General features: G+C 41.8%; 2 protein-coding genes across 3 annotated transcripts; one reads left to right on the plus strand and one right to left on the minus strand.

Annotated features, from left to right (window-relative positions):
* Positions 1 to 424: 424 nt before the first annotated feature.
* On the minus strand, positions 425 to 2460 carry LOC136430212 (succinate dehydrogenase assembly factor 2, mitochondrial-like). The gene is made up of 4 exons (XM_066420603.1): positions 2351 to 2460; positions 1570 to 1811; positions 1174 to 1283; positions 425 to 659 (listed from the first exon to the last, which is right to left on the minus strand). Exons 1-4 carry the CDS (start codon positions 2408 to 2410, stop codon positions 547 to 549), a joined length of 525 nt encoding a protein of 174 aa, XP_066276700.1. The 5' UTR covers positions 2411 to 2460; the 3' UTR covers positions 425 to 546.
* Positions 2461 to 2658: 198 nt separating this feature from the next.
* On the plus strand, positions 2659 to 9510 carry LOC136430209 (dipeptidyl peptidase 1-like). Of its 2 annotated transcripts, none has more exons than XM_066420600.1 (9): positions 2659 to 2916; positions 3599 to 3728; positions 4131 to 4216; positions 4676 to 4793; positions 5100 to 5255; positions 5476 to 5594; positions 6294 to 6425; positions 6730 to 6877; positions 7257 to 7759. In XM_066420600.1, the coding sequence occupies exons 1-9, from the start codon at positions 2751 to 2753 to the stop codon at positions 7612 to 7614; spliced, it is 1413 nt and encodes a 470-aa protein (XP_066276697.1). In that variant the 5' UTR covers positions 2659 to 2750; the 3' UTR covers positions 7615 to 7759. The 2 variants fall into 2 exon arrangements, with proteins under 2 accessions (XP_066276697.1, XP_066276696.1); XM_066420599.1 differs by lacking the exon at positions 7257 to 7759 and adding an exon at positions 9031 to 9510 and having other exon boundaries at positions 2661 to 2916.
* The last annotated feature ends 3887 nt before the right edge of the window (positions 9511 to 13397 follow it).

Consider the following 13397-nt stretch of genomic DNA (forward strand, 5'->3'; position numbering starts at 1 on the left):
ATCTTGTTTGAAATTTCACACTAAGATGACTTCACATGAATTAGTTCAGGCTGTCAGAGATACTCAAATAAAAGAACCAAAGAAAACAAATAAATTCAAGTTCCAGTACCACTTCCACTTACCATTGCTAGACATTAGTATTACCCAGTTTTGATACCTGACAATTGAATTGTAAGAAAAAGGCTTAATGTGTAGCTCTGTATTATATGCATTTTGCACCAGTAAACAGTTTGGTACAATACAAACAGGATTCATCATCAGAACATGATTTCTTGTCATCCATACTCCCAGGCTGAAACAATTGTTTGATAAAATGTCTTACTAAAATTCACATTACAGAGATGACAGAAATGCATGTGTAGTTATTGGTAAGTACTAGGGTTTGTTTGATGTGGTAGATAGTTTTTGAAGACTGTGACTCTTTTCCCTGGTTATACTGCATGCTCTCCTGAAAACTCAAAAATAACTTAATACTATAACAGGTTGCCCTCCTGGGGTTGGAGGGTGGTGAGAAATGACTTATAGAGAACTAGTCTGAGTCAGTCATTATTCCGTGAGGTCAGGCTGCCTGAATCTCTGCTCCATGTTCTTGTTCTGGGCGTGTTGTTTCAACATGTCCATCACCTCATTGTTGTACTCCTCAGGGGTGGGCTTTGCTCCTGCACAAAGGTAACAATGATATGTTATGTTACTGATCTATAACTCCTTACTATAGGTAATGTAATGTTATGTTACTGATCTATGACTCCTTACTGTAGGTCATGTAAGGTGACTGACCTCTGAACCATTACAGGTCATGTCATGTTATGTTACTGATCTATGATTCCTTACTGAAGGTCATGTAAGGTTTCAGAACTGTGACCCATAACTAAAGGTCATTTCATGTTACTGATCTATGATTCCTTACTGTAGGTCATGTAAGGTGACTGACCTGTGACCCATTACTAAAGCCAGGTCATGTCACGTTATGTGTCACATTTGTTGCAGGTCGTCATACAATTTTAATCTATGTCATAGAACTTTCAAGCTGTATGTGACAGAACCAACTGTTGGCACAGCAGAATTTTGTATGCCATGTGCATGACAATCCCCAAAGTTCCCTCAGTTTGTGACTGTATGATGACTGTATGGTGAATGTAACCAGGCCCTTACTATCAATATGAATATCCCTACCTGTGACCCAGTAGTAGATCTCCCAGTCGTTGCTTGGCTCATTTATCAGGCGATCGTAAAGCTTCAGCTGTTGTTCATCGAGTTTGTTGAGGTAGCGGTCTGCAAACGTACTAAGGAAAACAAAGGAGACATAAAGTTCACTTTACTCTAATTATAATAGTCTGATTATCATATTGATACCTACATTCAAAATATCATGTAAAAAAAGACATGAAAGACTTATATCAATCACCATCAAAGTGGCATATATAAATGGACTCAATATATGCAGATAATGACAGCTTAGCTCAGCTGCTACAGCATGTCACCGTGGTCTGAGAGCTGGTACAATGTATTATCGATATTCATTGAAAAGAAAATACTCAGTCTTTTGAAAACACATCCAGGCTAACATACCTAAATAAGAGCCCGTTTTCCAACATGCCCCTCTTCCTGCTCTGATACAACAACCTGGCCCTCCTAGTTTCAAATGCTTCGTTCTGCTTGGGTGTATATGTTGGTATGGCAGGTTCCATGGACATGACTATGTCCATTCTGTCCATAGGGGGGTCCGGGGGAGGTTGTGAGGAGTCTTTCCCTGAGGTGTACGGTCGGACCATGGAGGCTGCTGGTGGTACTCTTATGGCATGTAACCATGACTGGAAAATATCAAAATGCGGTGACATTAATAAAAGTCAGTTGTCTGCACTTTGTCAACTAAAATTACTTACAACTTAAATGACAATTCATTCACTAAGCCTAAGAGGGGATGACTGACAACTGAGTAATAAAAAACATAAATCTATATCTTACATCTGTTCTTATCTGGACTATCCTATCTCTCGACTTGATATGGACCCCCCCCCCCCCCGGCCCTCTCACAACCACAACATGCGGACTAAGCTAGCTAGCGATGTGTACAGTATGCATTACCAATTCTATGTTCTTCTTTTACGCATCATCCTTAGTATTTTCTTTTCATGTTAGCTATGTCGGGTGCAAGGAAGCTTTTAAACGTCCTTGAAATAATTGTGAAATTCACAGAAATTCAGGTATCACAGCGGACCCTTCGTCCGAAATCATTTGGTCGATTTACGACGAATACTACAACTTTTAAGACTAAGCGACCAATCACTCGATATCTTAGTTAAGCAGTTACCATTGACAATAGATACACAGTAAATTCTATCCGATTTACCTGGGTATTCGTCAATACAAGCCGAGAAACACCGTACAACCTTCGCAGTGTGACCGCCATGTTTTGTAACAAGTTCGACGAGTCCACTCGAGTGTAGGAGTAACAATTTCTTACATAAAGTTAGATCCTACCCCAGTGCTCCTTTTTGTATAATGTATTTCATATATTTAGAATGAACAAACTCCGTAGATATCAATAGAAATATCAAAGTAGCATTATTTACGATCACCTGGTTCAAAAATATTCAGTACCCCACTTAGGTGAAATGGTATTGTTCACACTGTTGACCTCCCGTGACCTGCAGGTCAGCTGATCGATCACATGCCTTGCACGGTACCTGAGTTCCAGATCCGTGAACTTGTCTTTCCACTTTACTTACAGCTCGACTACCTGTGTAATCATGGCACGGGGGACACTGTGGACCTTGTGCGGGCTTGCTGTGCTGCTGGTGCCGCTGGTTGTGGCCGACACGCCCGCTAACTGCACGTATGCAGACATGCTGGGGACCTGGAAGTTCAGTGTGAGCAAAGGAGGAAACGACAAGACCCTGGACTGTACAGATCCTGGTGAGACTTTCCTCTTCCTCGTTTGAACGTTTGCAGGGCTCGAATTTACTCACCTGTTGCAACCTGCAAGTTCTAAAACGGTTTTGACATTGCAAAAGAAATTCAAAATATGAACAACTTCCAATTTGGTACTTAAAGATTGTTATATAATTAACGTCACTGTAATTCTTGCAACTTTTGCGGTTGTTTTATTTTCGCAAATACATGACTTGCACCGGGCTATGTGAATTTAGTACTGGTACTCAGGCTAGGCTTCACAGTTCAGTGAGTTCACACAGGTATTACGGATCACATATTACAGAAAACAGAAACAAACCATTTCTTAACTGCTTAACATTCAAAGCACGCATTTAGTTGGGTACCTTCAGTGTATAAGCCACCTGCTGCCGCCTGCAATTTCTAAAGCGGTTTTAAAATTGCAAAAGAAATTCAAAATATTAAACAACTTCCAATGTTGCACTGAAAGATTATATATGCTGTAAATCTTTTTATTTTTCTGTCAGTGTGGCATTACACCGTAACGCCACAATGACAGAAAAAGGCTTATGCACAAGGCACCCAACTAAATGTGTGCTTTGAATGTTAAGCAGTTTACAACGGTTACACACCTTAAACGTAAGACTAGAACATCAGGTAATAAAATGCATCCAACAGTCTGTAATACCCATCAATTCCCACCCAGGCCCAGCTACCAACACCATCACCGTGCAGTTCTCTCACTTCTCCACGGCAACTGTCATGTCATCTGATGGCTATAACTTCGACGTGAACGGATACTGGACCCTCATCTACAACCAAGGCTTTGAGTTCAGGTACTTCAGTTTCACAATTATGTGGATATAAGTTGAACCTGCAAATTATCCACAGGTACATATTCAATAAGCCAATGAAATTATATGTAACTGAATACAGCAAATCATTAAATTATGTGTAACTGAATACAGTATGGCTATTGACAGGAACATCCTATGCAAGGCATGTGATCGATCAGCTGACCTGCTGTATTCAGTTACATATCATTGTTTGATTTGCATGTAGATTTTATGAGTTGACTGTAGCAGTATATATGTCAAACAATATAGACATTGACTTTGAAATTGATTTAGTTCCAATTTCCAAAAGTTCCTTTTAGAAATTAGACAGACCGTTTCATATTTATTTATTTCCCAGATTATGATCATATGACAACTTGTTGATTTCTTGTCCTAACCCAGGGTGATGAACAGGAAGTTCTTTGCCTTCTTTAAGTGGAAGGGTGAGGGAAAGAACGTCACCAGCATGTGTGGCGAGATCATGCCAGGTACGGCACAACTCAGGATCCTGTGCTGTTTTTTTGTGTGTGTCCTGTCTGTTTCTACAACCTCTTATGTAGGTGCAAGTGTTTGGGAATAGATCTGGATAGAAGTAATAGATACATGTATGCAAGGCAGCAGAGATGATTACAATTGAGTGAGATCAATGAGGTTTTATTTGGTGTCATTTTCCTGTAAGATAAAAAAGATATTACAATGTATTAAATAAAGAAATGCATGAGGTATATTTTCTTGAAAGATTCTGTACCGTCTTGCTACTGCTACCTTTTCTTCTGTAAATATGAATAAAAATAGAATGAACTGCTTAGGGTACAATTGTAGCTATAGGGTAGCAACATTGTTTGCTAAAGCATGAACCAGATAGCCACTGTGAAATGAAACACTGGGAAGACTGCAGTGCAAAAGATGCCAGTTTACCGGCCCACTCTCTATACCTCAATTTCCAGGTTGGTCACATGATGTACTGGGGCATGACTGGGCTTGTTTCCAGGGGAGGCGGATCAAGCCGGAACAGAAACCACGGCAACCCACACCCGCTGTATACCAGTCAGAGGCCAAGGAAAGGTGAGGGCACAACACCTTCATCTTATTAAGTTATCACAACACCTTGGTAGGTTATCCACTGATGAGATCAAGGAGGTTATATAACCTCCTTGATGAGATTAAACATGCTGGGAACAAACATTTTTATATTTTTGGAAATCATATGGTAGAAGGAATATTGTGTAACCTATGGAACTGCAAAGACTTAAGTACATAAACTTACATTCTACACTCCTGTACAAAGGGTCATAATGCAATAGAAATGTTCTGGAGGTATTGTTTCATGTCTAAAAGGACAACAATGATTAGAACAAACTATCCCTTCAGGCGTCTACAGCAGAACTACAAGACCAACCTGGACTTCATTGAGCAGATCAACGGTGCACAGTCCTCGTGGCGAGCGGGCGTGTACCCTGAGTACGAGAAGTTCACTCATGCGGACCTCATCAGGAGGGCTGGTGGCAGGAAGTCTGTGTTGCCCCAGTAAGTAGAAGGGAGGGGTAAAGGATGAGTGAATCAAGGGGAGAGACTTACAGACTAGGCTAAGTTCTTAAAGTTGTGTTATACACAATGTATGTCGTTGATAATGTCAGATATTCTGAAGCTAGCTATTGCTCATCTTCAACTTACAGATCTTAATGTGGCCTGTATGTAATTGACTGTTGTTTGTCCATTTTGTTTACGTCTTTTCTGTCTCCGACAGCCGCCCCAGGCCTGCACCTGTTTCCGAGGAAACTCGTCTTGCTGCCTCCCAGCTGCCAGGGTCTTTTGATTGGAGGAAAGTGAGGGGACTGAACTTTGTGTCACCTGTCAGGAACCAAGGTAAATCCTCTCTGTTGGCATCTGAGCAGCTGTATAAGGGTGCATTTTGGACATGGGAATGGTTCAATGTTACAGCCTCAAGGTTCTAGCCAGGATTTTATCATAGTATGATGGTAATTGTGAGGTAGTGAAGCGACCAATCTGGGGGACGGTGTGATAGGTGAACTTGGTCCCTCCACAGCGAGGAGATTTTGAGAATATAGTAAAAAGTTGGTATTATAAAGGTACCAATGCTAAATGATTATTTTTAACTGCATAAAACGTGTGGCGTCGCGGTGGCATAGTGGCAGGGTGTTTAGCCCCAGAACCCAGAGATACCGGATTTGTTGTGCCGATGGGAAAGGCACTTTACACGACTTTCCCCACTTTATTCAGGTGAAAATGAGTACCTAGCTTCAGTTAGGGACGTCCCTTGGATAGGAGGTTAAATGGAGGTCCCGTGTTTGAGGAGAGCCATACCTCAAGCACGTTAAAGAACCCAACACACTTATCAAAAAGAGTTGGGGTCCTTCCTGGTGTGTGGATCATATAAATCTGTCCGGATATGCAGCATGTACTCTTCAGTACAAACCTGGTGTGTTACGCCTTGATGCGGTTTACCGGGTATGCAATACAAACAAACAAAACATCTTAAACATGTAAAACATACCATAAGAACTTATGAAAAGTAATCTGTGTTATTATGGTATCTGTCCATAGGGCAATGCGGCAGCTGTTATGCCTTTGGTTCTATGGGGATGCTGGAGGCCAGACTGCGTGTGCTGACCAACAACACACAGCAGGTTGTGCTGTCCCCACAGGAGATTGTCAGCTGTGGCAAATACTCACAAGGTGAGTGGAGAGACGGCTATGTGTGCTGTTTAGTAATGCACAACAAGTTGTGCTGTCACCACATCAGATTTTCAACTGTCTGTGGCAAGTGCTCACAAAGTAGCTTTAAGGGACTTATTATTCAAAGCATAACATCTCTAAATAGCTGATCTTTCCGTGTTACATGTCCTGCTTTATTTGCTTTCCAACAATACACAGGCCTATATGTTTTTGCTTAGTCATGATATGGGAACATGTTGAGACCAGGACAGCAAATTTAGAATATGTCTGACGTTTCTCAGACATGACCTTGGCCATGTTTCAGGCTGTGAGGGAGGGTTCCCGTACCTGATTGCTGGGAAGTACGCTGAAGACTTTGGGGTGGTTCTGGAGGAATGCTATCCGTATGAGGGGAAGGACTCCACTTGTAAGGACACCTCCAAGTGTAGGCGTGGCTACGCTACAAACTACAGGTAAGAACAGCTCACATATACACTTCATTCTTCTCACAAGAAGCATGAAGAAATTAGAAAAAAAAAAACTCAAAATTTTCCTGAAAGTCAAGCCCTATTTTGAACTTTTCTTCCTCTGTTTTCTCAGACACAATCTGTGGGTTATCTATATTAAAGTAAGAATACATAATAATCCACTACGCTACGTGGATGTTATCATGACGTCTCTTACAATATTACCACATGTGGAATGAAGGATCATTTTGTGGGAATCAAACTTTGAACATCATTGAATTTTATAGCTATGAAAAGTGCAGAAAAGATATTACAGCAACTAAATTTTCAGGCTGCAAAAAACAAACAAAAAATGTTAATTCCCACAAAATTTTCTTTCTTCCAGATACATTGGGGGTTTCTATGGAGGCTGCAACGAAGAGCTTATGAAACTAGAACTAGTGAAAGGAGGGCCGATTGCAGTTTCGTTTGAAGTTTATAATGACTTCCTACATTACAAAGGTGGCATTTACCGCTACACTGGACTGAGCGACCCATTCAACCCATTCCAAATCACCAATCATGTTGTCGTGGTTGTAGGGTTTGGCACCGAAGAGTCGACCGGAGAAAAATTCTGGATTGTGAAAAACAGCTGGGGGCCCAAGTGGGGGGAGGAGGGGTTTTTCAGGATCCTGAGGGGTGCTGATGAGTGTGGGTTGGAGAGTATTGCAGTGGCTGTAGACCCCATTCCCCTAATGTCCTAGATCTGTATGGTACTGTGCAAAGAGATTTGCCATGTGTGCCTTCCCTACCATTGTAAATCACAGTCTACTGGCTGTAGGACAACATTTTTGTTTTATTACACTACCGATAATGCAGAGTGCCAAAAACGTTTTAGCAACATATTTAGTAGAAGACCATTTTTGAATTACATGTATGGCCACAGCAAGTAAATTTTATGGATGACATCCTCCGCAGACTCCAAAATTAATGAGAAAGGGCAAAAAAAAAACAAGGCGGGCCAAAAAAAACAAGATTCCTATATTTTCAAATTTTGAGATCATAAGTCTTGTTAAACAAGAATTGATGCGACAAAATATGATATCAACAGGTCTTTTATTCCTGTATTCAACCAATGAGGTTTCATATATAATATAAAACCTCCTTGATTTAATGTGAACATGTCCTTGTAGATGTGTATACATCTCAATAGACTAACTACAACAAATGCAGAAAAGAGCTTGTTGTACCATCATCTGAAGCAACTACACTGGGAATTCATATGCGATGAAACACCTTGTGTATACAGCTCAATTATCTAGACCCCCCCCCCCCCCCCATTATTTATATAATGTCCTTGCTAGAACAAATGCAGAAAACAGCTTGTTATTATACCATCATGGGCAGGAAATGCATACCTTGGGTATTCATATGCAATGAAACACCTTAGACTGTCAACGTTTACGACATATTTGCCAATTTTTGGCAAGTTGACCACCGTCGAAGGGCAATGAAATTTCTTGTTTTTTATTTCGAAATAAGGCGAAAATTAATGAGCGCGCTGATGTCATCCATAAAGATTACTTGCTGTGGCCTATAGTGACTTTTAGTGTCCATACCGGTATTGCTTGTCTGCAAGGGGGATGACAAAAAAGTTTCTGAACATTACTGCTACTGATTGTAGATTTAAGTAACAGTTGATAGACAGTTCTATCTTTATTACAGCCGTCCATAACCAAAGAATGCACTCAATGGAATGTAAATTTTTTGCTGCAATCTTTGGGAACTGGTTGCCAAGTTGCAGTGTTGCAATGATCACTGATTCACTGTTACAAAGAATTTTAACACTTTTGACTCAGCAAGACCACATATTGAAATAAACAGTTGAAAATAAGTTTTGTACTGTGCTGTTGATTTTATTTGTCTTACTCTACTTTATTAGCCAGATCGTTGATCCATAGACAGTAGAAAACTGTGCTTCTGATAAAGGCTACAGGGAGCTCATTGTTTAATCTATTTTTTGTATGTGATATGTACATTGTATGGACTAGTAGTCCACTGTATTCTGGTGCTGTAGTGGCCTGGACACTTTTCTTTCTTTTTGTAGTTTTCTTTCTGACCATAACGGTATTGTATGGACTACGTCTTCTTTACGATGATTCTGACCCTTTCCCACCCAGGTACGTAGGCGGGTTCTACGGCGGCTGTAATGAGGAGCTGATGCAACTGGAGCTGGTGAAGAACGGCCCGATGGCCGTGGCCTTCGAGGTCTACAACGACTTCATGCACTACAAGGGAGGCATCTACGAGCACACCGAACTCAGCGACCCCTTCAACCCATTCGAAATCACCAACCACGCCGTGCTGCTGGTGGGGTACGGGACGGACCCCGAAACCGGCGCCAAGTTCTGGACCGTGAAGAACAGCTGGGGGGACACGTGGGGGGAGGAGGGGTACTTCCGCATCCGCAGGGGCACGGACGAGTGTGCCATCGAGAGCATCGCTGTGGCTGCTGACCCAATCCCCCTCATGTCCTAGAGGGCTGGTGTGTTCCACTTGTCTCAGAGTGGTGTGTTCCACTGTTTCTCAGAGTGGTGTGTTCCACTGTGTCTCAGAGATTGTCAGTACTAAAAGCAGGCATATATTTTCCATTTTCTTAATAGATCTCTTTAAAGTGGATTTGCTATTGTTTGGTCATATGATTCAGAACAAGGCAGATTTTTGTGCACTCTGTTTAATAGCAGCACAGTTATGCTTTAATGTTTTTCACACTTGTTTGTAGATGTTCTGTTGTCAGGGTCTGAGGACCAACACTTAAAAAGACATTCTGCTGGCTGTAATTTTTCTGCAGAATAACTCATGGGCAAAAGGAATTCATGATACTGTATTCTTTATCAGGTGTAAAATTACTGTCATTATCTTGCTGAATTGCACATATTTTACACAGATTGGTTTTGCTCTCTTTGTCAATGACATTCATTTTCCATTCTGTAAATTTTAATCAATATATATGACAATCATTACACGGTGATGATGTAAAAATACTGTCCGAAAGAGTCAGTTTACTGCATGAAGGAGATGGAAAGTGTACTTAAAAAACGAGGATGTGAATCTTAAACTGCAGCTGCTATTGCATACAAAATAAAGCGTCAAGGTTCCCTAGTAAGCAGCATCTGTGTCTTTTTTTGTGGGTTGCACACACACACGCACAAACAAACACATGCACACACACACACACACACACACCATATATTCGTGAACATGCATGCACAAACACACTTCTTCTCCAATGGTACTGCATACATCAATTACACAGTATGAGAAAGTAAATTTATCAATGGACAATAAAACAGCTCTGAGTCAAAATTGGGCTTCAAAACGAAATCTTGCAATTTATTCAATGAATTCGAAACTGCATCTGTGATCTGTAACATTCTTTTTACTCAAGACTTCGACATATTTCAAATGATTTTGCTCCCAATCTCGTCAGTGTGAAACTTCTCGACATTCATCAAAAGTTCTATTTCTAGTGGAATCAAATGCAATTCAATTACATGTCATATTCTTTATTAACGGAAAAGATGCAAAATGGACACTGACAATAACTGGACTATGACATGACTAGACGTACAATGTAGATTTACCCGGTAGCAATCTACGAAGAATTTCCCGAATTGCACTTCTGTGGTTCGCGCTAGGCGTCGCTTCGGTGCTGTAAGTTGTTTGAGGCCGCCAGGTCAACTTTTGCGGCGCGGTGTAACAATCGACTTTACGTCGGGACGGTTGCTACCACCGCACCGCATATTCAACCTGCGGATAACGGAGCCGGAACGGGGCGGAGTTGGTGTGCTACCTTTGCGCCAACCCTGGAATGATACAAAACTTTCAGTACATTCTGGTTTAATAATAACGATTTTCATTCTTATTTGGCACTCAAGAAACAAATTACTGAAAGAAAAAGATTCATGAAAGTCACTGTGGCTGTCAATAAAAACATTAACTAGCTGGTGACTAGTTAACTAGCGTCAAATAGCTAGTGATATGTTAGCATGCATAATCCTCCTCTGTTTTGCCGTAATTACTTCTTTCAATGTCAAAACTTTTTACTGAAGGTTTCTCATTATCATATTTGAGCTATACTGATATTTAACGTTACTGCCAAAGCTTGGTATATTACGAAACCTCGTAAGCGGATAGACAGTACGTAGTCACAACATGCATAAAATCATTTTTCTTATTGCACAAAATCGTACGTGGTGTTGTAATTTGAAAGTTGTCAATGTTACAAAAACTAGATTTGGCCTAGGCACTTATGTTTGTTAGGTTTCTCACTCGGCCTAGGCACATACTATCAGGCAGACAGGCATATTTGTTCACTCTTCAACATGTTTCTCCTACTTTGGTCACTATATTTTGCAGTGCGGTGGTTGTTAGTGAAATGATCAGTTGTATTAACTTGACAACTTCCCTGGTAGCTGTGACGATCCGGTGTCCTTTGGTCCAGCGGTGGGTGCGCGGCGGTGTCCAGGTGCGGACAGGTGTTCCTGCGGGCACCTGTTGCCGGGTGACTGGCACTCGGGATGCCGCTCTGGGGTGGGCGCGACTGCTTTCCTCGGTCTCCGACCTGGAATGAAAAAGGCAATATTACAATGAGTATAATAATAAGTAAGCATTGAAAAACAGAAGTAAAAGAATTATTTGGTACTGTAATGTTTATCAAAATCACTGGTGAAGAAGTACACAAAACATAACTTACCAAACAGGTCTTGTAAGGTGGCCGCGGTCGGATCAGTTTGTTGTTGACGGTTGTCGCTGCGCAGCTTCCCTCGACGTTGCGTGCGGTTTGGTATTGCGGGAAGACCGGTCTTTGCGCGGGTTTGTGATGACTGGTACACGGGGCTGCGTCGTCTTGTAGGTGGTCAGGCCACGTGCCGTTGATGGTCGGTAGTTTGCCGTGTTCTGCCCCGCCGGTGTTTGTACTCCCGCCCCGATACCGGTACTCAGTCAATGGGGAAGACGACGGCGGTGAGATTCTGCTTCGAGGTTACCTCTGTCCATTTTCTGTCACCCATTACACTATTATTGAAGATGCTTATCGTGTTTGGAATCGTTGGGAAGTCTCAAAAGTTTTCGTATCGATTGATCTAGTGGTCGATAGTGACGGGGCCTCGCGTCGCAGCTCGTCCCTGTCCTCCCGCATGGGCACCGCTGCCCTCCCACTCGTCGGGCGATCGCCGTCGCTGCGTCGTCCTTTGCTGATTTAGACGCTTCCTGACGGAGAGGAGGTTGGGCGGGCAGGTTTCACCCGGGTAGCAGGTACAGAACACGTCCCCGGGCGCGTCACTGTCCGCACGACGCCGACCGAACGCCAGGTCTCCGCCGTCGTCTGACGATTGCCGCGTGGCACCTCCTACATATAGCCCTCCAGATCCGGGTGATGTCATCCTCTGTAGCATCCGCCTTGTAGGGACACCTGCATCATATGATCCACACGTGGACGGATCTACCTGATCTCCATATCCTGCAATAAATCTGATGAAAGGATAAAAGAAGATCCCTTTCAAAAGTTTACACGCAGAACTTATAAACACAAACAATTCTGAAGTTCTCCCATTTTTTACTTAAAATACACTTGATGTAGCAGATGTAAGTCTACCTTTGCAGACAGATTATGACCTGGACACTTCAAGTAATAGATATAAGAAGTTCTGACATTAGGGTTATGGGAGGTCTAACCTTTCGTCTGCTCCATGGCAAGGCTTGAAATTTTGCCAATAGATATCTAGTAGTCAGTGGCAATCATGGTAGGTTTACCTCTGGTATGCATTTACTGGTAGACCTTTGTCAGTGGTAGAGTGAGATGAGTTTGAGGGCAATTTTTCTACAGTCAATACGTTTTTGTCATTTTTGGATAACTGAAACGTAGACATGGTAGATGTATCAAAGAACAAAGCTACCTCCAGTCAGACATCCAGTGCCCTTTGTCTCGTTTAGGGATGCTCCCCCATGCTTGCAAATAATGTTGTTTTGGGAAAACAAGGAACAGTTGAATACAGACCGAGGGTATGTTCATGCATGGTTTGTATATGTTTGGGATTTTTTGAAAGAGGGTTTTGAAGTCTACAATTGTACTCCAACCACTAGTACTGTTATTAGTTTTGTAGCTGATTCATTACGTTCCCATGCATATGTAATTCGGAGAATTCGTAAAGACAGAGTTTGAATCTTAGAAGGAGGCTTTTCGTCAAAGTGACTCAGAATTACGACCCAGATGCAGATGAAATGGCAAAATTGTCCGCAGACGAAAAAAATACTATTTTAGGAACAATAATGCGAAAATGCCTGGATCCTATTCAACTATTGAACTCAACTATCGATCACAGCTATTATTAGATGATGTTTTATTACCCCCCATCCCATCAACAGGTGCCACATGTCCTTTAAGAAGTTTAACGCTAACTTTAAAGATGTTAACGATTTGTATCAATCACCACCTTTTCAACCAGAAGTAGGATGACAAGACTCCGTACAAGAATGTCCAAGTTTT

The sequence above is a fragment of the Branchiostoma lanceolatum genome, chromosome 3, assembly GCF_035083965.1.
Source record: "Branchiostoma lanceolatum isolate klBraLanc5 chromosome 3, klBraLanc5.hap2, whole genome shotgun sequence".
NCBI classification, from domain to species: Eukaryota; Metazoa; Chordata; class Leptocardii; order Amphioxiformes; family Branchiostomatidae; genus Branchiostoma; species Branchiostoma lanceolatum.